The sequence below is a fragment of the Trichosurus vulpecula genome, chromosome 6, assembly GCF_011100635.1.
Source record: "Trichosurus vulpecula isolate mTriVul1 chromosome 6, mTriVul1.pri, whole genome shotgun sequence".
NCBI lineage: Eukaryota > Metazoa > Chordata > Mammalia > Diprotodontia > Phalangeridae > Trichosurus > Trichosurus vulpecula.
Genome location: NC_050578.1, coordinates 262,159,569 through 262,182,916, shown reverse-complemented (window position 1 = coordinate 262,182,916; position 23,348 = coordinate 262,159,569). Strand labels below are relative to the sequence as shown.

The 23,348-nt window shown below is 36.0% G+C and overlaps 1 protein-coding gene across 1 annotated transcript; it reads right to left on the bottom strand.

Moving 5' to 3' along the window:
- Positions 1-21,810: 21,810 nt before the first annotated feature.
- On the bottom strand, positions 21,811-22,755 carry LOC118854004 (olfactory receptor 5D18-like). Its single transcript, XM_036764302.1, has one exon. The coding sequence runs from the start codon at positions 22,753-22,755 to the stop codon at positions 21,811-21,813; it is 945 nt and encodes a 314-aa protein (XP_036620197.1).
- Between the last annotated feature and the right edge of the window lie 593 nt (positions 22,756-23,348).

Below are 23,348 nucleotides of genomic sequence, written 5' to 3'. Positions count from 1 at the left end.
GCCAAGAAATAATATGTAATTGAGAAGAAGAAATCTCTGTGAAATGGGACAGTTTTGAGGAAAACTGAAATTTCCTACATTTTTAGCTGATTGCCACTTGAAAAAAGAAGTTTATCTTTGGTTTACTCAAATAATGCTGGCACTGGGAGTTAACTAAATAGCCAAATGAAATCACCTTTTTATTTCATGCCTCACTTCCTCCCTCTGGTCATTCATGAGGAGGAACTTCATTTTATTTCTAAGCTACACTGCTGTCATCAGGAGACAAGTCAGCTTAGAAAGTTTCCAATCCCTGAATGGGAATGCCTCATTCTTGTACCACTCTAATAAGTAGTCACATTTATAAAGGCAATCTTATAAATGCTTTTAAAGAAGACCACATCATTACCAGGAGAAAGGAATTCAAAAGAATTAATTTCTAATAGTTACATTTCATCAATGGGACAGGAATCTTAAGAGATAATTTCAAGAAATTAAATTGTCTTTCAAAAATGGATTTGGAAAATTTCCAGAAGATGATGCAGTGAAAGCAAGAATGTACCTAAGCTCTCTCACAGATTCTTTCAGATACTTTTAAAAAAGTGAATCTGAACAAATTTGAGAGAGGTAGAATCCACTAGGAGACAGTGTCTAGAGACAGTGTTGCAGATATCCAACCCAGGAAAGTCCTGAAGGTCTCCAGGAAGGATCTGTTGCATCAGGCTGAAAGAACAGTGAGCATGCAGGACTATACCCAAATATACCAGAGTGGGAGCAGTCCCATCAATCTCAATCACTGACAACAGTGGTGAGTGCCAAGCCTTTCAGTGCAGGAAAGGAGTCTGTCAGAGCTAGGTAAGACAGAAGCGAAGAGCCTGCAAGCAGGAGCCGCAGCTACTCCTGGGGCTACCAGCACACAGATTAATGTTTGAAAATAATCTTTTTGAAATTCTGGGAGCCATGGTGATGGAGTAAACTGTAAGTGCTCTCATTCCTCTCTTGTTGAACTTGAATAACCCAGATAATACTGCCCTAGGAAAAAGCTTAGAATTGTGGAGACAAAATTAGGGGCACGGTAGTCTTTTAGCAAGGGAATATGGGGAGATGGGCCCCTCTTGAGATGGCAGAAAGGGAACAATGCAGAAAGGGAGGCATCACAGAAAGCTCCACATCAGCAGACCAGGGGGAGTTCCTGAGCCCCAGGGGGATGGAGCCTGCAAGTACCAACAGCAGGACTTCAGGCATGCCTTTGCACAGCCAGGGGAATTGGCAGACACCAATGCAGAAAAAGAAAGAGTCCTACCAAATCCTTTTTCTGACACACATATAGTTCTAATATCTAATCCAGTAAGAGTCAAAACAGAGAAAGAAAATTATACAATAATTTCTGTAATGAATATACCTGCAAAAATGTTAAATGAAATATTGCCAAAAAGATTGCAGCAAATTATTATGAGAATAATACACTATGACTGGGTAGAATTTATTCAAGTAATGCAAGTCTGGATCAACATTAGAAAAACTATCAGCATAATTGATCATATCAACAACAAAACTCACAGAAATCCTATGATTAGCTCAATAGATGCAGAAAAGGCCTTTGACAAAATACAACACCCATTTCTATTAAAAACACTAGAAAGCATAGGAATAAATGGAGGCTATATCTTATACACATATATGTGTGTGTGTGAGTGTGTGTCAGTCTTGAGAATAGTACAGTTATTAAGACAATTGAAAGGGATACACATAGATTGCTGATGTCTGTATAAAATAACTGATATAAGGATAAAAAACATACTTCAGAGATGTAAACTGAGGGTTATGGGAGAAGCAGTAAGGAGGTAGTAAAGAAGGGTAAATTACATCAAATGAAGATCCATTAAAACATTATAGTAGAGGGAAAGAAGGGAGGGAGAAGACCAGTATTTGAGCTTTACTGTCATTGGATCTGGTTCAAGAATGGAATAATGTACCCTGATAAGTGTAGAAATCTAGCTTGTCCTACATGCAGTAGGAGGAGAAAGGGGGAAAAAAGGGAGGGGGAGTGGTCGGAAGGGAGGGAAGCAGTAGCAAGTGGAAAATGGTAAGATAAGGGAGGGGAATCAAGAGGGAAGGTAAACTGAGGAAAGTGACCGTCAAAAGCAAAAACTGTTGAGGAGTGGAAGGGGAAAGGGAGAAATAAAAGCATAAGCGGGGGGCGGGGGGAATAGGATAAAGAAAATAGACACAGATAGAAATCATAACTGTGAACTTGAATGGATTGAAAATACAACACCCATTCCTATTAAAACACTAGAAAGCATAGTAATAAATGGAGCCTTCATTAAATTTATAAGTAGCATCTACCTAAAACCATCAACAAGCATTATTTGTAATGGGGATAAGCTAGATGCATTCCCAATAAGATCAGGGGTGAAATAAGGATGTCCATTATCACCCCTACTATTCAATTTGGTACTAGAAATGATAGCTGTAGTAATAGGAGAAGAAAAAAAATGAAGAAATTAGAATAGGCAAAGAAGAAACTAAATTATTACTTTTTGCAGATGATATGATAATTTACTTAGAGAATCAAGTAAAAAACAACTTGAAATAATTAACAACTTTAGCAAAGTTGCAGGATATAAAATAAACCCACACAAATCCTGAGCATGCTTACACATTATTAACAAAGCCCAACAGCAAGAGATAGAAAGAGAAATTCCATTCAAAGTTACTCTACACACTATAAAATATTTAGGAGTCTAACTGCCAAGACCAACCCAGGGCTTATATGAACATAATTATAGAACACTTTTCACGTGAATAAAGTCAGATCTAAATAAATGGAAAAATATCAGTTGCTCATGGTTAGGCTGAGCTAATATAATAAAAATGGCAATTTTACCTAAATTAATCTATCTATTCAGTGCCATACCAATCAAACTACCAAAAATTATTTCACAGAGCTGGATAAAAAAATAACAAAATTCATCTGGAAGAAAAAGAGGTCTAGAACATCTAGGGTATTAATGAAAAGAAATTCTAGGGACAATGGCCTAGCCATACCAGATATTAAACTATATTATAAAGCAGCAGTGATCAAAAGTAACTGGTACTGGCTCAGTAACAGAATCGTGGATCAGTGGAATAAGATAGGTACACAAGATGGAGAAGTCAACTACTGTAGCACTCTACTCTTTGATACATACAAGGAATCTAGCATCTTGGCTAAAAATTCAGTATTTCACAAAAACTGCTGGGAAAATTGGAAAATGGTTGGGCAGAAACTGGGCATTGATCAATATCTTACACCATATACCAAAATAAAATCAAAATGGGTTCATGCTTTAGGAATAAAGGCTGATACTATAAGCATTATGGGAGAGCAAGGAATAGTTTACCTATTCGATTTATGGAAAAGAAAATAATTCATGACCCAACAAGGGATAGAGAGCATTACAAAATGCAAAATGGATGATTTTGATTATGTTAAATTGAAATGTTTTGTATAAAAAAGCTAGCGCAACAAAGATTAGGAAGGAAGCAGAAAATTGAGAGAAAATCTTTACAACTAGAGTCTCTTATAAAGGCCTAATCTCTAAAATATACAGGGAACTGAAACAAATTTATAGGAATACAAGTCATTCCCCAGTTGAGAAATGGTCAAGGGATATGAACAGGCAATTTTCAGAGGAAGAAATTAAAGATATCCCTAGGCATATGAAAAAATGCTTGAAATACCTACTGATTAGAGAAATGCAAATCAAAACAACTCTTATGTACCACACCTCTCCTGTCAGATTGGTTAAAATGACAAAACAGGAAAATGGTAAATTCTGGAAAGGAGGGGGGAAAATTGGAACATTGTTACATTGTTGGTGGAGTTTTGAACTGATCCAGCCATTCTGGAGAGCAATTTGGAACTATGCCCAAAAGGCTATAAAAATCTTCATACCCTTTGACCCAGCAATACCACTTCTAGGGTTGCATCCCAAAGAGATCACACAAGTGGGAAAAGGACCCATATGCACAAAACATATTTATAGTGGCTCTTTTTGTATTAGCAAAGAATTGGAAAACAAGGGGATGCCCAACAATTGGGAAATGGCTGAACAAGTTGTGGTATATGAAGTTAATTGAATATTATTCTGCTATAAGAAATAGGGATGATACTGACTTCCTAACAACCTGGAAATCCGACAGGATGTAATGCTGAGTGAGCGGAGCAGAACCAAGAGAACATTATACACAACCACAGATATATGGATTTTGTGATGACTAACCCTGATAGACTAACCCTGAATGCAATCTATGTCTAGAGAAAGAACTATGGAGACTGAATGCTGAGTGAGGCACACTTTATGATAGTCTTCCACCCCCCACTTTGTTTTTCCCTTTTGTTTTTGTTTTGGGGTTTTTTTTTTGGCTGTGTTTCTTCTTTCTTATGATTCATTCCATTGGTCATAATTCTTCTTTAAATTGACTAGTGCCTAAATAAGTTCAATGTGAAGTTACATGTAGAAGATATATCAGATTCCATGCCATCTTGTGGAGGGTGGAGGAGGGGGAAGGAAGTCTGGAACTCAAAGTTATGTAGAATCGAATGTTGTAAACTAAAAATAAAAACAATTTAAAAAAATCATTTTTCATACAAATAAAGTCAGATCTAAAAAAAATTGAAAAACATCACTTGCTCATGGTTGAGCCTAACTAATATATTGGAAATGACAGTTTTTTTCTAAGTTAATTTAATTATTTAGTGCCATACCAATCAAACTACCAAAAATATTTTATAGAGCTAGATAAAATAATAACAAAAATTCATCTGGAAGAACAAAAAGTCCAGAATATCAAGGGTATTAATTAAAAGAAATGCTGGGGCAGGTGGCCTACCCATACCAGACTTTAAACAGTAATTTAAAGAAGCAATCATCAAAACTATTTGGTACTGGCTAAGAAACAGAGTTTTGGGTCAATGAAATAGATTAGGTACACAGGACATAGTAGTCAATGACTATAGCAATCAACTCTTTGATAAACCACAAAAATCCTGCCTTTGGAATAGGAACTCATTATGTCACCAAAAAAAACTGCTGGGAAAACTGGAAAATAATATGGCAGAAACTGGGCATAGACCAATATCTTACACCATATACCAAAATAAAATCAAAGTGGTTTCACAATTTAGATATAAAGTCTAATACTATAAGCAGTTTGGAAGAGCAAAGAATACTTTACCTGTCAGATTTAAGGAGAAGAGAAGAAATTATGACCAAAGAAAAGATAATGTTACACAATGCAAAATGGATAGTTCCAATTACATTAAATTGAAACATTTTTGTAACAACAAAGCCAATGAAATGTAGATTAGGAGGGATGCAGAAAATTGGGAAAGAATTTTTACAACCAGGGTTTCTGATGAAGGCCTCATCCCTAAAATATATAGGTTACTGAGTCAAATTTATAACATTATAAGTAATTATGCAGTTGATAATTGGTCAATGTATATGAGCAGGCAGTTTTCAGAGGAAGAAATTAAAGATATCTATAGTCATAATAAAAAATGTTTTAAGTCACTACTGATTAGAGAAATGCAAATCAAATAACTCTTAGATACCACTCTCCTGTCAGATTGGCTAACATAACAAAACAGGAAAATGAAAAATGCTAGAGATTTGAGAAAATTGGAACACTATTGCATTTTTGGTGGAGTTGTGAACTGATCCAAACACTCTGGAGTGCATTTTGGAACTATGCCCAAAAGGATATAAAAATGTTCATACTCATTTTCCAAGCAATAGCACTTCTAGGGCTGGGTCCCAAAGAGATCGTAAAAGTGAGAAAAGGACCTGCATGGACAAAAATATTTGTAGTAGCTCTTTTTCTGATGGTAAAGAATTGGAAATCAAGAGGATGTCCATCAGCTGGGGAATGGCTAAACAAATTGTGGGATATAATGTAATGGAATACTATTGTGTTATAAGAAATGAGGAGCAGACAGATTTCATAATAACCTGGAAAGACTTATGTGATATGATGCTGAATGAAGGGAGAACCAAGAGAACATCATACACAATTACAAACAAATGGTATCTGTAATGACTAAGTTTGATAGGCTTGGCTCCTCTCAGCAATGCAAGGTTTTAAGACAGCTCTAAAAGACTCAGAAAGAGCTGTCCATATCCAGAGAAAGAACTACAGAATCTGAATGCAGATTGAGGCAAACTATTTGTGTGTTTCTCTCTCTCTCTCTTTTCCTTTTTTGGTTTTGTTTCTTCTTCCTCACGCCTCATTCAATTGATTATAATTATTCTTCACACTGTAACTATTTTAAAAATAATTTTAATGTGAAGGTATACATAGAACAGATACCGGATTACATGCTGCTTTTTGTCAGGGTGAGAAAGAGGGAGAAGGAGATAATTTGGAGCTCAAAAACTTGTGCAACAGAGTGTTGTAAACTAAAAATAAAAATAAGTTAAAAACAAAACAAACGAGAAAATGGATTTGGAGTTTGACAACATAAATTCAATTCCTGACTCTTTCAGTCACTTCATGGTTGTTTGGCATTGATTTCACTCAGTTTTTTATTCAATTTTATTCAAATTTAATAATTAGCTGTATATTTAAATTAATTTTTTAAGTCATGGGGAGACACATAGATTTATCCTCCAGTCTCTCTAAATGGGACTGGAGGAGAGAGGAGAATTTTCATTTGATTCTAGAGAGGTAGATGCTGAACGGGAATTAACATGGGAGGCATGATCAGTCTTGTGCTTTATATTTGAAATGAGAAAGTTCATTACATGTATGGTGTCCTGAGTTCAAAGGTCTCTTAACATTAAAATTTCATATTCTAATACACCAAATTTATGTCACAAAATGCATGCTCCTTTCACAGTGTATATTTCATTGTATGGGCTCCTTTAAAACAATAGGGCGCACAATCCTTCCTAGTCCTCATAGATGCCATGCAAAGTGTCTGGGGTGGGGAGGTGAGGACACAACACTTAAAGACAAATCTCAGAGAAAGCTATGATAGTAAATCTTATTGTCTCTGGTGTTAGCAGGAGGGAGAAAATGGGCAACCCTACACCCCAATTAGTTAGAGGTTGATGGGAGCCTGTTGGGGAGAATGAACTACAATCTTATTTGGCCAGCGCCCTGCTGCCATGGGATATCTCTTTCCTTAGCTCAACCCCTGGTGACCTTTGGTTACAAATCCTTCATCTCAAAGATGAGACGATTCATTTAATTTCTGTACAACCACTTATATATTACACTCATGCTGGCTGTTATAGAATTTTGTTGTTTAATACAGTGTACCATCTCCCTAACTGGAGTCTAAGCCACTTGAGGTCAGGGATGGTGTTCAGTGATTCTTTGTTTCCTAGGGCCTAATACAGTTATGTATATTCAATAGAGGTACCATAAATTTCTGCTGATGGTGATACTGACACGGAAGATGTGGTCCACTCACTCTTGGGCTATATGCTCTTCCTTGATTGATCTGTGGAATCTTTGCAGATAGTAATTGAAATTACATGAATTTCAGAGGGAATTTTCTGTTTTCTGTGGCACCAAAGAGAAAAAAGAAACATGCATGTAAATTTACTTACCAGATGATGAATACTCAAAAACAATTCATTTCTTAGCTATAAGTTGCTAGGAGCAAAATATGAGGTGAGCATAAAAATTTATCTACAACAACATAATACTCAAGAAAAGAGCATGATTGCAGCATTAGGCCAGCAGTGGGCACACACAAAAATTAATAATATCAAACAAAAGAAATATTCATACACAGGGCAAGGAGAATACTGTTCTCTCCATTTCATACTGGTGCTCTGACTAGGTGAAAAGAGAGAAGAAACAAAACATTTTATTGTGTCTGGAATCTCTGTCCGGGAGCAGTGCTGGCAATGTTACATATGTATCTAGGACTCTTAAGAATCAAGTCCATAGAGAATATCTTCTGAGCTTTACTCCAAGGACAACAAAATAGGCATTAAAGAAAACCTGATGTCTCTTGTGCAAACTTCTCAAAATGGGCTATCCTTTAAGCCACACTGGGGATTCTAATTAGATGTTTATTTTCCATTCATCTGATATGCATATGTTTAAAAATCTATTTTTACCAATTGTCATTTCAATCACGATCAAATTTTTGTTACCCCATTTGCAGTTTCCTTGGCATAGATACAGGAATGATTTGCCATTTCCTTCTCCAGCTCATTTTACAAATGAGGCAACTGAGGCAAACATGGTTAAATGAACTTGCTCAGGGTCACATAGCTAGTAAGTGGCTGAGCCTATCTCTTCCTGATTCCAAGCCCTGTCCTCTATTCATTGAGACACCTAGGTGATCTCATTATGAATAGGAACTGAATAGATGCAACAGGAGGTAATTTTTATTTAAATAATCACTCAACTCAATTTAGTAGGTAAAATGATAATTTGAGGAGAGAGTACATGAATATTACACAAAAATAAAATCCTATCATTATGCCACAGTGATCAAAAAGGCACAATAGTTCATATATGATAAATTTATGAAGTAAGGGATTACTAATTTTTCCGAAGTGGTAATAAGCCACCATTCTAAAAACTCACCACAGAAGTGGCTGAGGTAGTTCTGTCTTTAATATGAGAATTTCTAATAAGTTTTGGGAGAAAAATTCCAATCAACCTCCCCTCCCTGCAACCAAATCTCGTTGGACAAATGGCTGAGGAAAAATAATAATAAGAGGGTGTTTAAAAGTTTGAGGCTGAAACTTATTAAAATAATCAGTCCATATTTTCCATCTCAGTGTAGATGTCCAGCAACATCTAGAAAAAAAGAACTTTCAATTCCACACACATAGTTGGAAGATTTTACGGGGTTGAATGCCAGTGGTCAATCAGTGAAACATGAAAAAAAAAAATTTTTATTAAATAATTCCTATGTGCTAGTCACTTTGCCAGTTTCTGAGTATACAAAGAATGCTGCTAAGGTTCTTTCTTACTCCTGTCTTTCTTTTTCTTTCTCTTTCTTTCTTTCTTTCTTTCTTTCTTTCTTTCTTTCTTTCTTTCTTTCTTTCTTTCTTCCTTTCCTTATTTCTGAGGCAGCTACATGGAACAGTGGATATATCCTGGACCTGGAATCAGGAAGAACTGAGTTCTAATCTAGTCTTAGGTATATTGTTGTGTAGAAAATAACAGCGAGACGAGACCTGGGTTCAAGGTAAATTTAGGGTGTGGATTTATTGGCCAAGCACACGACTACCTGGAGTATACACTCAAATCAGGCAGCCCCAAACTGAGGGACTACAAGGTTTAGAAAGGCAAAAACCACAATTAGACAATTAAGGAGGGTCGCTAGCAGAAGCAATGAAGTACAGAAGCAAAGATCAGCCATTGGTTAGATTCATAGCTCAGGGCTAATTTGGGAATATTGTGCAAGGATTCAGGGGTGGGACCATCCTGTGACACAGGGTGGTCAGCTTCCTAGAATGGGTGGCCCTCTTAGGTTGTGATCAGTTCCCTATAACTGGGTGGAGAGTTCAGGGTGGAATTTTCCAGAAAGTAACCCCTACTTGATCAGCTATGGTCTGAATTGAGGGACCTAGCTTGGTCAGCAGAATAGCTGCACCATAACCCAGGGTGCGGGGCTATTTGGTAACAGGGGGGTTTCTCCTTAAGATAAACTTTTACCCTACCTGGCAACTGATCCTTGCAAATAATGCTGATGTAGAGAGAATATACAGAATGCTGAATCAGGAGGAAGGGGGTCAGGGGACTAGCCTTGGGCAATCTACCCAGCCCTATGCCTTAAGCTGTTTCAAGCCATTTCAGGGTGTGGACAGAGACAAAAACAAGAATATAAAGGGGATTAGTGGTGGGCTCAAAGGGGATGGTGGGCTCCAGTTTGGGTGTAACATATGTCACTTAGCCTTTATATGCCTCAATTTCCTCATCTATAAAATGGGGATAATACTATATCTCCCAGGGTTATTGTGAGAACAAAAGAAATTCTACTTCTAAAGCACTTTGCAAACCATAAAGTGCTATATAAATGGGAGGTATTGTGATACCTGAGTAGCCAGCTATTGCTAAAAAAAACCCTGCCCCCAGCCCCTAATTGCAAACTCCAGTCTGCATATAAAAAAACAGACTGAGTTCCTGCCATTCGGCAAGGGGCCTGGGCCCCTAAGACTCTTCTAAGGAATGTGAGCTAATTACCAGGAAAAAGTCTAATGCCTAACGACCTTCCTCTGGCAGAGTGGGCTCAGAGATGTCTCTATCTTAAGTCAGACTGAGCTAAAACATCTCTCTGTCTGTCCATGGCCATTAAGGATGGAAGCCTTGACCCTAGACACTATCTTGAATTATATGACTTTTACCATATCTTGAGCCTTCCTAGCTTCAAGAGTTATGGCAAAAGTTGGAGACAGAGATCTTGGGTTGTAATTCCAGTTGACACTTTGTCAACTATCTGATATGTTGTATTTACAATCTATTCAGGAGGTTCCTCTAATGTATCATGGTCATAAAAAGTGAAATAACACAGGCTTGCTGAGTCTGCAAAATAACATATGTAAACTTCAAGAGATAATTAAGCACTGAATCCTGTATTGTCTATATAAACTACCCTCTCGCTTCAAATGTGGTCATTTGATTTGGGAATTTCCCCGAATGACCACCGGCTAATAAACTTCTCCATTCAAAACTTATACTCTGTGGCGTGTCTCACTCGCTTCTGGTATAACAGTATCATCATGAGGAAAATATTCCCAACAAGGAAGATGAGATTTAAGAAATTAAGTAAATATAAGACATATTAGATAAAAGGTAATTTGAGAGAAATTCTTAACAGGCAGGGTTCTGGGAAAGGGCTCTAAGTGAAGGTAAGAATTCAGTTTATTTGTACAGAAAGAGGGGGATACTAGGATTAGAAATAAAGAAACAGAGAATTCTATTAGGGGACTGGGATCATCTTGCATAAAGGCTTGCAAATGCAGTGTAAGTGTTCAAATAACATTAAACAGTCAGGTATAGGTGGATCCTGAAGCCTATGCAGGGGATCAATGCATAAAAGGTAGAGAGGGATAGATTAGGAAGAGATTTAGATACCCAACAGGTGTTCACATTTGATCCTGGCTATAAAAGAGAACCACTGGAACTCACTATGCCCGAAGGATGGGAAGGTGAAGGAGAGTTGTGGCGTGGTCATACCTAGACTTTATTTAAAACAACAAAACAAACCAAAAACAGGTACATACACTTTGCCAGATCAAGGGAGGAAGGAGAGATTTGAGAAAGGAAGTCCAGTTGGGAGACCAATGTAATAGCATAGGCAAGAGGTGATAAGGATTGAGGCTATGTGATTAGGGAGAAAGGGATAGGAGCAGATAGGGGTGCGGGGAGTACAGCACCAGCCCTGGAGTGAGGAGGACCTGAATTCAAATCCAGCCTCAGACAGTTGACACACTTACTAGCTGTGTGACCTTGGGCAAGTCATTTAACCCCAATTGCCCTGACTTTCCCCCTCAGAAAAAGGGATCTATTGGAGAGATGTGAATAAGGGAAGAAACCACCAAATAGATTTCAAATTAGATATGTGGGATAAATGAAAATGAGATGTTGAGGATGACAATGATATTCTGAGACTGAGTCACTGGAAGAATGGTGAAGTCCTTGACAATTATAAGGACGTTCAGAAATGGAGAGAGAAAGCTTTGGAGAAAAGAAAATGAATTTTCTTTTGGCCACATTGAGTTTAAACACCTGTAGCAAATCCAGTTTGAAATGCTTAAAAGTCAGTGGTACATGATTGCAGATCAGCAGATACTAAGACTGTCTGTGTAGATGTAGAAAACATTTTCATGAATATGATGGGTTCATCCAAGGAGCCTGATGAAGTAACAGTTCTCAGATTTCTGCCAGCATTCACCATGTTTCCTATTGGAGAGAATAAGAGATGTGATCTTGGGAAGTCGTTCGTTAAAGTATATGAAGGACATGGAATTTCAAAGGAAGGTAAATGTCAAGAACCTGAGTTGTTTTAAAACTGAGAGCAGGAAAGGCAGAAGAAGGTATTCTCTGGAAATTACAAGCAAAGGTTTCCCCTGCCCCAGTTTGCTAATGTATTGAAGGACTTGAGGAAACAGCTCTATGACTTATGTTAATTCTTTGGTGACAGGTTACTGATCTGGGAGAGTAGGTAGAGTGACTTGAAGGAGTCAATTAATCATTCAATAAACAAGTGCAAGTGATTACTATGTGCTATGTATCGTGTTTGACTCTGGGAAGATGACAGATAGATATAGATATACATCTATAGATATGTATTTGTAGATATATGTTTATATATCTATAGACATCTCTGTCTCTGTCTCTGTATCTGTCTCTCTCTCTCTCTCTCTCTCTCTCTCTCTGTCTCTCTCTGTATATGTATATGTGTGTATCCCTGTCTTCAAAGAGCTGATATAATATGAATGAATGAAGCAACATATTAAAGTACTTACTATTTTCTTGGCATGTGCTAAGTGCTAGAAATACAAATGCAAGAAATGTAGGCAGCCCTTGCCCTCAAGGAGCTTAGAGACTAATAGGGGAAGACAGTAATAACTATGATGAAAAAGATGGTTAGGGAGGAAAGTGCAGGGCTGGGAAATCAAAGGCAGTGGTGATTTTAAAGTTCCCATTCCTCCACAGCAAAGGTTAGGCTTTTGGCTTTTGTAGTTGCTTTTGTTTTGTTTTTGTTTGTTTGTTTGTTTTTCACAAAAAAACACATCCAAAATAGGATGTGATTAGCCTGAAGGTGGGAAAAGTCAAAAGTTCCACTTTCTCAGAGTGAAACAGCATTTGATAACCTCTGCCCATATTGACCTTGCTTCTTATTCAACTAAGAGCATTCCAAGGGAAACCCAAGTGGGATTAGAGCCCATCTATAAACGTCTGATATCCCAAGAACTAATGAGTCAATAGGACGTGCCTGGCTGACCGGGTTCATTGCCACAAAGAGATGAGGTTTTCACCTGCACAACCTAAGCACTATTATATCATTGTTATTCTACTTTTATGTATTGATACTAAGTAAAACTCCTTTGGCTAACCTTTCAATGACTTATGAATATCTCATTTGAAGGCGAAGTCAGCTCCAAAGTCACAGGGTACCAGCATGTCAGGCTCCCCTAAACATCATACATCATTGGACAAATTATTGACATGTTCATTATTGAATCATAGTATTAATTACTGTTCTCAGAGATAGGATGGGGAACTTAGGAGGGGTGGAAGTTTGCAAGTGGCAGCATGGCATAGAGATGAAGAAGGCCAGGAAGTGGTATGATAATATGAAACACAGTGTGTAGGAAAGACAAACTTCACAAGGGTGGAGGAAATCCCTTTACTGGTGATGGCTAGTACAAAGTAATGAAGATGGAAGATCAACTATTAAATTTTACAAACAATTTACAAGGCCTGTTTGGCCAAACTCTTAGAGTTGCGATGAACAATCCATACTAGGGTAGACAAGTAGTTCAGGACCAGGTTGGTAAGAGATTAAAAAAATAAAGCAGAGAAGCTTATATTTGATAATGGCAACAATAGGGAGCCACTGGAATTTAATGAGTGGGAGATTGACATGGTTTTGCCTGTTTCTTAGGAAAATCTCTTTGTCATCAGTATGGGTAACGTTGTGAAGAAAGAACCTAACCTCTCTCAAGTCCTCCTGCAAGTTCTATTGATTTCTACTTGTAACCGTGTTTCCTCTATACCAGATCACCCTAAAATCAAGCCTTTCCTCTCTACTATGCTATTGTCTATATACTCTACCAAATTTTCAGGAATTTCTTTTTCTTTTCTTTTTCAGATAAATTTTATATTTCATATAAAATATATAATCAAAACATAAGTACTTTAAAAAATGAACAAAATAATATAAATATATTTTAGAAGCAAATAATTGGAAAGTTCATATTTACTTGAAAATAAATACATGGCAAATTTAAAAATCACTAATCCTCTTTAAAAATTTCATACCATTTTGCTTATTGATTAGTGTTTAGTGTTAGTCAATCAATATGAAAAAAAAATCTTATTGAAATGGCATATTATTTTCAAGACCATCACGCAAATTAAAAAGAGTTCAGTATTGTACCAAATGCTCAGTCTTCACAGCTATCAACTTTATTATTTTTAATCATCTTTGAAAATTAATTGTGTGCTGTGATACCTCAGAATTTTTTGGAGTTGTATTATTAATTATAGTCAAATGTAAACATGTGTTTAGGTCATTGTTAATTTGTTTTTCTTCATTCAGGAATTACAGAACATATAGGTTATTTATTGATTGCGGGCCAGTATTACTCTGATAAATTTGTATTATATGTTAATAGATTTTGTTTCAAAATGTTTACCAAAATATTCATGGCAATTTTATTCCATTTTTTCAAATTTTTCCATAATGTATTAATTTATTTATTTTTAGTTTTCAACATTTACTTCCATAATTTTTTTTGTTTGTTTTTTGTTTTTTTGGGGCAGGGAAATTGGGGTTAAGTGACTTGCCCAAGGTCACACAGCTAGTACATGTGTTGAGTGTATGAGGCCAAATTTGACCTCAGGTCCTCCTGACTGCAGGGCCAGTGCTCTACTCACTGCACCACCGAGCTGCCTTTGGTTCCATAAGTTTTAAACTTTCTCCCACTCCCTTCCCCCTCTCACCTCACTCCCTCACCAAGACAGCATGAAATCTGATATGGCCTTTACACATACATTCCTTTTAAACACATGTTCACATTAGTCATGTTGCATAGAACAATTATAATGAATAGGGGAATCCATGAGAAAGAAAAATAAAACAAGAAAGAAAATAGCCTTCTTTGTTCTGCATTCTGACTCCATGATTCTTTCTCTGGATATGGATGGCATTTTCCATCATGAATCCCTTGGAATTGTTTTAGGTCCTTGCATTGCTGAAAAGGGCTAAGTCTGTCAAAATCAGTAATTGCCCACTGTGACTGTTGTTGTGTAAAATGTTCTCCTGGTTCTGCTCACTTCACTCAGCATCAGTTTGTATAAGTCTCTACAGGTTTTTCTGAAGTCTGCCTGTTCATTATTTCTTATAGAGTAGGATTCCATTACATTCATATACCACAACTTGTTTAGCCATTCAACAATTGATGGGCAACCCCTCATTTTCTGGCTCTTGGCCACCACCTAAAGAGTGTTATAAATACTTTTGTACATGTGGGTCCTTTTCCAATTTTTATGATCTCTTTGGCATACAGTCCTAGGAGATGTATTGCTGGGTCAAACGGTATGCATGGTTTTATAGCCCTTTGGGCATAATTCTGAATTGCTCTCAAGAATGGTTGGATTAGCTCACAAAACTTTCCCACATCTTCTCCAGCATTTATGATTTTCCCAATTTGTCATGTTAGCCAATCTGATAGCTGTGGTGTGGTACATCAGAGTTGTTTTGATTTGCATTTCTCTAATCAATAGTGATTTAAAGCATTTTTATATGACTATAGATAGCTTCAATTTCTTCCTTTGAAAACTTCTTTTTCACATCCTTTAACTGTTTATCAATAGGGAAATGATTTGTATTATAATAAATGAGGTTGAATCAAAGACACTAGTTGTAAAAATGCTTTCCCCTGTTTTCTGCTTTCCTCCTAATCTTGGTTGCATTGCCTTTGTGCAAAAACTTTGAATAAAAATAATTTAATAAGGGAGTGCTAATGGACATCCTTGTTTCACCCCTTATCATATTGGAAGTGCATCTAACTTAGCCCCATTACGTATAATGATTGCTGATGGATTTCGGTAGATGCTCCTTATCATTTTAAGGAAGGCTCCATTTATTCCTGTGTTTGGTAAGGTTTTGTTTTTTTTTAATAGGAAGGAGTGTTGTATTTTTTCAAAAGGTTTTTCTGCATCTAATGACATAATGACATAATCATATGGCTTCTACTAGTTTTGTTATTGAGATGATCAATTATATTGATATTTTCCTAATATTGAACCATCCCTGAATTCTTGACATATATCTGACCTGATCAAAGTGTATTATACTCATGATAAGTTGCTGTAATCTTTTAGGTAATATTTTATTTAAAATTTTTGCATCTATATTCATTACAGAAATTGGCCTATAATTTTCCTTCTCTATTCAGGCTCTTCCTGATTTAGTTAGCAGTACCATATTGGTATATTTGCATCATAAAAACAATTTGGCTGGACTGCTTCTTTGCCAATTTTCCCAAATAGCCTACAGAGTATTTGAATTAATTGTTCTTTAAATGTTTGAAGGAATTAGGTTGTAAATCCATCTGTCCCTGGAGATTTTTTCCAGGGGAATTCATTTGTGGCTTGTTCACTTTCTTTTTTGAGATGGCTTTATTTAAGTATAATACTTCTGTTAATCTGGGCAATTTATATTTTGTAAATATTCATCCATTTCACTGAGACTGTAAAATTTATGGGCATGCAATTGGGCAAAAATATTCCTAATTGTTGTTTTAATGTCCTGTTCATTGGTGGTGAATTCACCTTTTTTTTTCGTTTTTGATACTTCTAATTTGGTTTTCTTCTTTCTTTTTTTTAAATCAAATTGACTAAATGTTTATCAATTTTATTTTTTTTCATAAAGTCAGATCTTAGTTTTATTTATTATTTCAATAGTTTTCTTGATTTCAATTTCATTAATCTCTCTTTTAGTTTTCAGTATTTCTAATTTGGTATTTAATTGGGGATTTTTAATTAGTTCTTTTTCTAGCTTTTTAAGGTGAATGCCCAATTCATTGATGGCTTCTTTCTGTATTTTGTTCATGTAAGCGTTCAGAGAAATGAAACTTCCCTTAAGAACCACTTTCACTGAATCCCATAAGTTTTGGTATGTTTTGTCATTATTGTAATTTTCTTGAATGAAGTTATTGTTGGTTTCCATGATTTGTTGTTTGACCAACTTATGCTTTAGGATTAGATTATTTAGTTTCCAATTAACTTTTAGTCAATATTTCCATGGAACTTTATTACATATAATTTTTATTGTATCATGATCTGAAAAGGATGCATTGACTCTTTCTGCCTTTCTGCACTGGGTTGTGAGGTTTTTATGTCATGGTACATGGTCACTTTTTGTGTATGTGCCATGTACTGCTGATAAAATGGTATATTCCTTTCTATACCCATTCAGTTTTCTCTCGAGGTCTGTCTTCTCTATTTACCTCCTTAACTTCTTTCTTATTTATTTTGAGGTTATATTTATCAAGTTGAGAGAGGAAGAGGTTGAGGTCCCCTAGTAGTAGGGTTTTGCTGTTTATTTCTTCCTGTAACTCTCTTACATTTCTTCTAAGAATTTGGATGCTGTGCCACTTGGTGCATATGTGTTTGGTAATGATATTACTTTATTGTCTGTAGTGCCTTTTATCAGGATATAGTTTCCTTCCTTATTCCTTTTGATGAGATCTTGTGTTGCTTTGACTTTATTTGATTTTAGGATTGATACTCCTGCTTTTTTTACTTCATCTGAAGCATAATATATTCTACTCCAGGCCTTTACCTTTACTCTGTGTTTATCCCCCTCTTTCAAATGTGTTTCTTGTAAACAAAATACTGGAGAATTATGATTTTTAATCCATCCTACCATCTGCTTCCAATTTATGGTAGAGTTCATCCCTTTCACATTCACAGTTACGATCAGTTTCTGTGTCTTTCATTACATCCTATTCCTCTTCACCCTGTTCATGCATTTATTTCTCCATTCTCCCTTACCTTTCTCAAAAGAGTTTTGCTTTTGACCACCACCTCCCTCAATCTTCCCTCCCTTCTATCATCCCTCTCTTTTTTCTTTCCTTTTTCCCTTACTGCTGCTTCCCTCCTTTCTAACTACCCCCACCCTTTCTTTAATCTTTCCCCTGTAGGGCAAGTTAGATTTCTATAATTGACTGAGTATATTATTCCCTCCTTGAACCTAATCAAGAGTAAAGTTCAATCAATGCTCATCTTGTTCCCTTCTTTCCTTCTATGATAATGTTTTCCTCGATGATTTCTTCTAAGATACTGTCTAGGCTCTCTTTTCACTATGGCTTTTTCAGAGACCAATAATTCTTAAATTATCTCTCCTGGATCTATTTTCTAGGTCAGTTGTTTTTCCAATGAGATATTTCTTTTTTCTTATATTTTATCATTCTTTTGATTTTGTTTGATTCTTGATGCCTCATAGAGCCATTAGCTCCTACTTCCCCAATTCTAATTTCTAATGAATTGTTTTCTCCAGGTAGCTTTTTTCCCTTGCTATCCATTTGACCAATTTTACTTTTTAAAGAGTTGTTTCCTTCAGTGATTTTTTTTCCATTTTAATAATTGTCAAGGGAGTGGTAATTTTAAAGTTCCCATTCCTCCCCAGCAAGGGTTAGGCTAATGTATATGATTTTTGTTTTTCATAAAAAGCATCAAAAATAAGATGTGATGAGCTTGGAGGAAGGAAAAGTTCAAGTTACACTTTCTCAGATTGAAACAGTATTTGACGTCCTCTGCCCGTATTGACCTTGCTTCCTATTCAGTTAAGGGCATTCATAGGGCAACCTGTATAGGATTAGAGCCCTTTTATACATGACTGACATCCCAAGACTTAATGAGTCAAGAGGACTTTCCTTGCTGACCTCATTGACACAGAGAGGGTTTCCATATACACAACCTAAATCCTATTATATCATTGTTATTCATCCTTCCTGTGCTGATACTAAGTAAAACTCCTTTTGTCAACCCTTCAATGACCTATGAATACCTCATTTGATGCCAAAGTTCCATCTAAAATAACATGATTCCAGCCTATCAGGTTCCCAGATAATATCATACATCATTGAAGAAATTATTTACATGGTCTTTATGGGAATCACAGGATAACTTAATGTTTTCAGAGATAGGATGGGGAATGTAGAAGGGGGTGGAAGTTTGTTAGTGGTGACGTGGAGTAAAGTTGAAGAAGGCTGGCAAGTGGAATAATAATATGAAACATAGTGTGTAGGAGATTTCCTAGGAAACATTACTGTAGTTAAAAGGAAACATGTCGCTATGGATATATGCCAAAGATTATCCTCTGAATCCACCTAGAGGAATGCAGAAAGAGCTCTGAGGTATAACTATGACCCTTGACCTCTAAAGAGGCCATGGAGTTCTCTGAAAATCATCACAGAGAAAACACTGATATGCCCATGTCGCTGGGCTAGTATTATAAAACTTCTCTTGCTCCATTAATCAGAACACCGGGGGATTGCTTTGGGAAGCACATCCTATTAAACAATAAGCTCTCAATTCCATCTGAAACTCACATAGATTAATTTTACAAATTCCCCATGCTTTACCTTGGCCCAGGAAACTGGTGATAGCAATTTCTTTCCCAAAGTATCCCCAGTCTTGAAAATAGAATTTTACATCTTCAGATTCAAGGTCAACCAATTAGTCACCTATCAATCAAAAAATATTTATTTAAAACCCTTTATAAGATAGTACTATGCTGGAAACTGGAGATACAAACACAAACTTTACAAGAATGGAGAAAAGCCATTTACTGATGATGGCCAGTGCAAAGTAAGATGTAAGATCAGCTATTTAATTTTACAAACAATAAGAAAGCCAGTTTGGCCAAATTCTAGAAGTGTGATGAACAATGCATACTAGGGTGGAGAAGTAGTTGGGAGCCAGGTTGGGGAGAGATTAAAAAACAAAACAGAGAAGCTTGTATTTGATAAAGTACACAATAGGGAGCCACTGGGATTTAATGAGTAGGAGATTGACATGTTTTTACCTGTTTCTTCAGAAAATCACTTCATCATATATATGGATAATGTTGTAGAGAAAGAGCCTTTACTCTCTCAAGTCCACATGCAAATTCTCCTAATTTACTTGTAACTATGTTCCCTCCACACCAGATCATGCTAAGATCAACCCTTTCCCCTCAACTATTGTATTGTCTATATACACTCCCACATTTTCATGAATTTCTTTTTCTTTTCTTTTTCATACAAATTTTATATTTCGTATGAATTTTTCAGTAATCAAAATATAAGTACTTTAAAAAATTAAAAAAGAATACAAATACATTTTAAAAGCTTATAAATTTAATTATAAAGTTTATATCCCCTTTAAAATAATTAAATACCTCTTAAATTTAAAAAAATACTAATTCTGTTTAAAAATTTGATCCTGTTTTACTTATTCTTTATTGTTTGGTATTGTCATAGAATCAATATTTAAAAATCTTATTGAAATTGCATGTTATTTTCAAGACCATCTCATAACTCAAAAAGAGTGTAATATTGTACCAAATGCTCAATCTTTGCAGCTAGCAACTTTATTATTTTTAAATATCTTTGAAAGGTAATTCTCTGATGTGTACCTTAGAATTTTTTTGGAGTTACATTCTTAATTGTTGTCAAATTTGAACAGATATTCAGATCATTACTAATACTTTTTTCTTCTTTCAAGAATTACCGATCATATAGGTCACTTATTGATTAAGACCCAATATTACTCTGATGAAGTTGAGTGATACGCAATAGATTTTGTATAAAAATGTTTACCAAAAATATTTAGGGCAATTTTATTCCAATATAATTTGTTTTCTAGAATCAACATATGTTTCTGATACTTCACACACTTGCTTTATATATAATAAAATTATATCTTTTTATCTTTCATCCCAAAGTTGAATGCCTAAGGATCTTCCTCCTTTCAAAATAGCACAAAATCTTATGGCAATGACATTTCAAAATATAAATTTAAAATTGATTTGTACATCTCTAATCCATGTTGCTGGGCCCAAATGATTACCATGTAAACACACACATACACACACCCACACATTCATGTTATCACTTGTCAGGGCTAGAGCAAAGTTTAAAAGACTCATTGAATATAAATGTTAATTCTTCATTTTGGATACTTTTTTGCAGGGGGGAAGGCAGGGCAATTGGGTTAAGTGACTTGCCCAAAATCACACAGCTATTAAGTGTGTCAAGTGGCTGAGGACGGATTTGAACTCAGGTCCTCCTGACTCCAGGGTTGGTGCTCTACTCACTTCACCACCTATCTGCCCCTAATAACTTTGGTAATTTTTTTGGAGGGAGGAAAGCAAGGCAATTGGGGTCAAATGACTTGCCCAAGATCACACAGATAGTAAATGTGTCAATTGTCTGAGGTCAGATTTGAACTCAAGTCCTCCTGACTCCAGGGCCAGTGCTCTACTCCCTAAGCCATCTAGCTGCCCCTCATTGTGGATACTTAGACATCAAATGATCAAACATTTACAAATCAGGACTTGATTTACTTATCATATCATCATCATCATCATCATCATCATCATCATCTCCAATGTATTCTCAGAGGCCTGGATTCTTGTTGTGTCATCTTACTCATATGTTTGTTGTATTTATTTTGCATAATACTGAGAAATGAGAAGATTCCATGAAGAACACATCTATTCAAATTATTAAAGCAGTAGGTTTATTTTACCTGCCAAATTTAAGATGTTTCTTTTCCTATATGCTCTTGAAGCTGGCTATGTCTTTTGGAATAAGTTACAAAACTACGTTTTTTTTTTTCTTGTTGTTGTTGCTGATAACTTATTCCTCCTTGTTGTTGCCACTGCAGTTGCTGTTGTTTTTCTCCTTTTGATTTTTTTTTCTCACTTAATATATCTCTTCTTATCTTACATGCTCATGGCTGACTTACAGATGGTTGTGGTACATAATGCCAGCCTAACCGACAAAATGGATATTAGGCGTAAATTTGCTAATTAAATATCAAAAATTCTTGTATCATTCAAGTAGTGTTATCACCCATAGAAAGATTTTAGTGAGAAAATACTTTCATATCCATTAATTTCCTGAATGTTTCCTTCACATCTTTGTTCCTGAGACTGTATATTAATGGGTTCAACATGGGAATCACCACTGTATAAAAAACGGTGCTTACTCTAATTATGAGCCAAGAGCTTTTGGAACTGGGCATACAGTAGAGGCAGAGGATAGTGCCAAAGAAGATGGTAACAGCTATCAAGTGAGAGGCACAGGTGGAGAAAGCTTTACGTCTCCCAGTTGTTGAAGACATTTTCATAACAGTTACAAAAATAAAGAGATAGGAGGTAAGTATGATTATGAGTGTGCCAAAGGTATTGAAATTTGAAAGACTAAATAGAATTACCTCAGTTAAGTGTTTATCAGAGAAGGAGGCAGAGAGGATGGCAGAATATTCACAGACAATATTATTAATGATGTTAATCCCACAAAAAGACAAGATAAGGAGAGAGTAGGTGAAGACCACACAAGAAATTAGGCCCCATGAATATGATATGGTGACCAGAAGGACACAAAGTTTCTGGGACATGGTGACTGTATATAGTAAGGGATTGCAAATGGCTACAAATCGATCATAAGCCATCACTGCCAACATGAACATCTCTGTAACCACATAGGTGACACCAAAAGAAAATTGCATGATGCAGTACATGAATGAGATGGTTCTGTCTTCCACAACTAAGATTTCTAACAGCTTGGGTGTAGTTATACTAGAGTAACAGAAATCCACAAAGGATAAATGACTGAGGAAAAAGTACATAGGGGTGTGGAGTTTGGGGTTGATCCTGATGATCACAATCATGCCCACATTTCCCAACACAGTCACCACATAGATGGCCAGGAAAACCAGGAAGAGGGGCACTTGGAGATCTGGGTAATCAGAGAATCCTAAGAGGATGAACATGACTGTAGCACTCTGATTTCTGGTAGCACTCACCATGATTCCTTTTGGAGAGAATTTCAAAGTCATACAATCACAGCCTATCAAAGGTAGGAAAAAAATTCTATGGCTCTATGCTTCAACACATTACTCAAATAGAACTCCCACCCCCACAATTAACATTACAGTTTGTTACAGTCTCTGCTTTAAGATACCCCATTTCAAGGAAACTAATTAAAATTGAATAACTCTAAATGGGTTGAAATTTTCATCAAAACTAAATTGATAGCTTTGCAACATCTATCTATTGGACCTCCCTTGTTTTCTGGGGTTAATCAATCTTTTCCAGCCTCCACAATGATTAGTCTAAAGCATGGATCACACTGTGTTAGTCTTCTCCACAACTTTTAACAATTTCCCTTTTCTCCCTATTTTCCGTAGAATTTACATAAGATAGTTTATCTAAAATTTACCTAAATCATATCTATGCCAATTTCATGTCTACCAGTTAATTGCTCCTTGCCACCCTGTGCTATAATTACAACTTCATTTGTATTGGAATTCTTTATGTGAAAATTTTATCATGAGATTAAAACATCATAAAACTATCTCTTAATTGGTCTCCCTGTCCCAAGTTTCTCATCACACCATTC

Excerpts from the sequence above, each read along its gene's own strand:
- LOC118854004 (XM_036764302.1), bottom strand. The coding sequence starts at position 22,755 with ATGGTGAGTGCTACCAGAAATCAGAGTGCTACAGTCATGTTCATCCTC.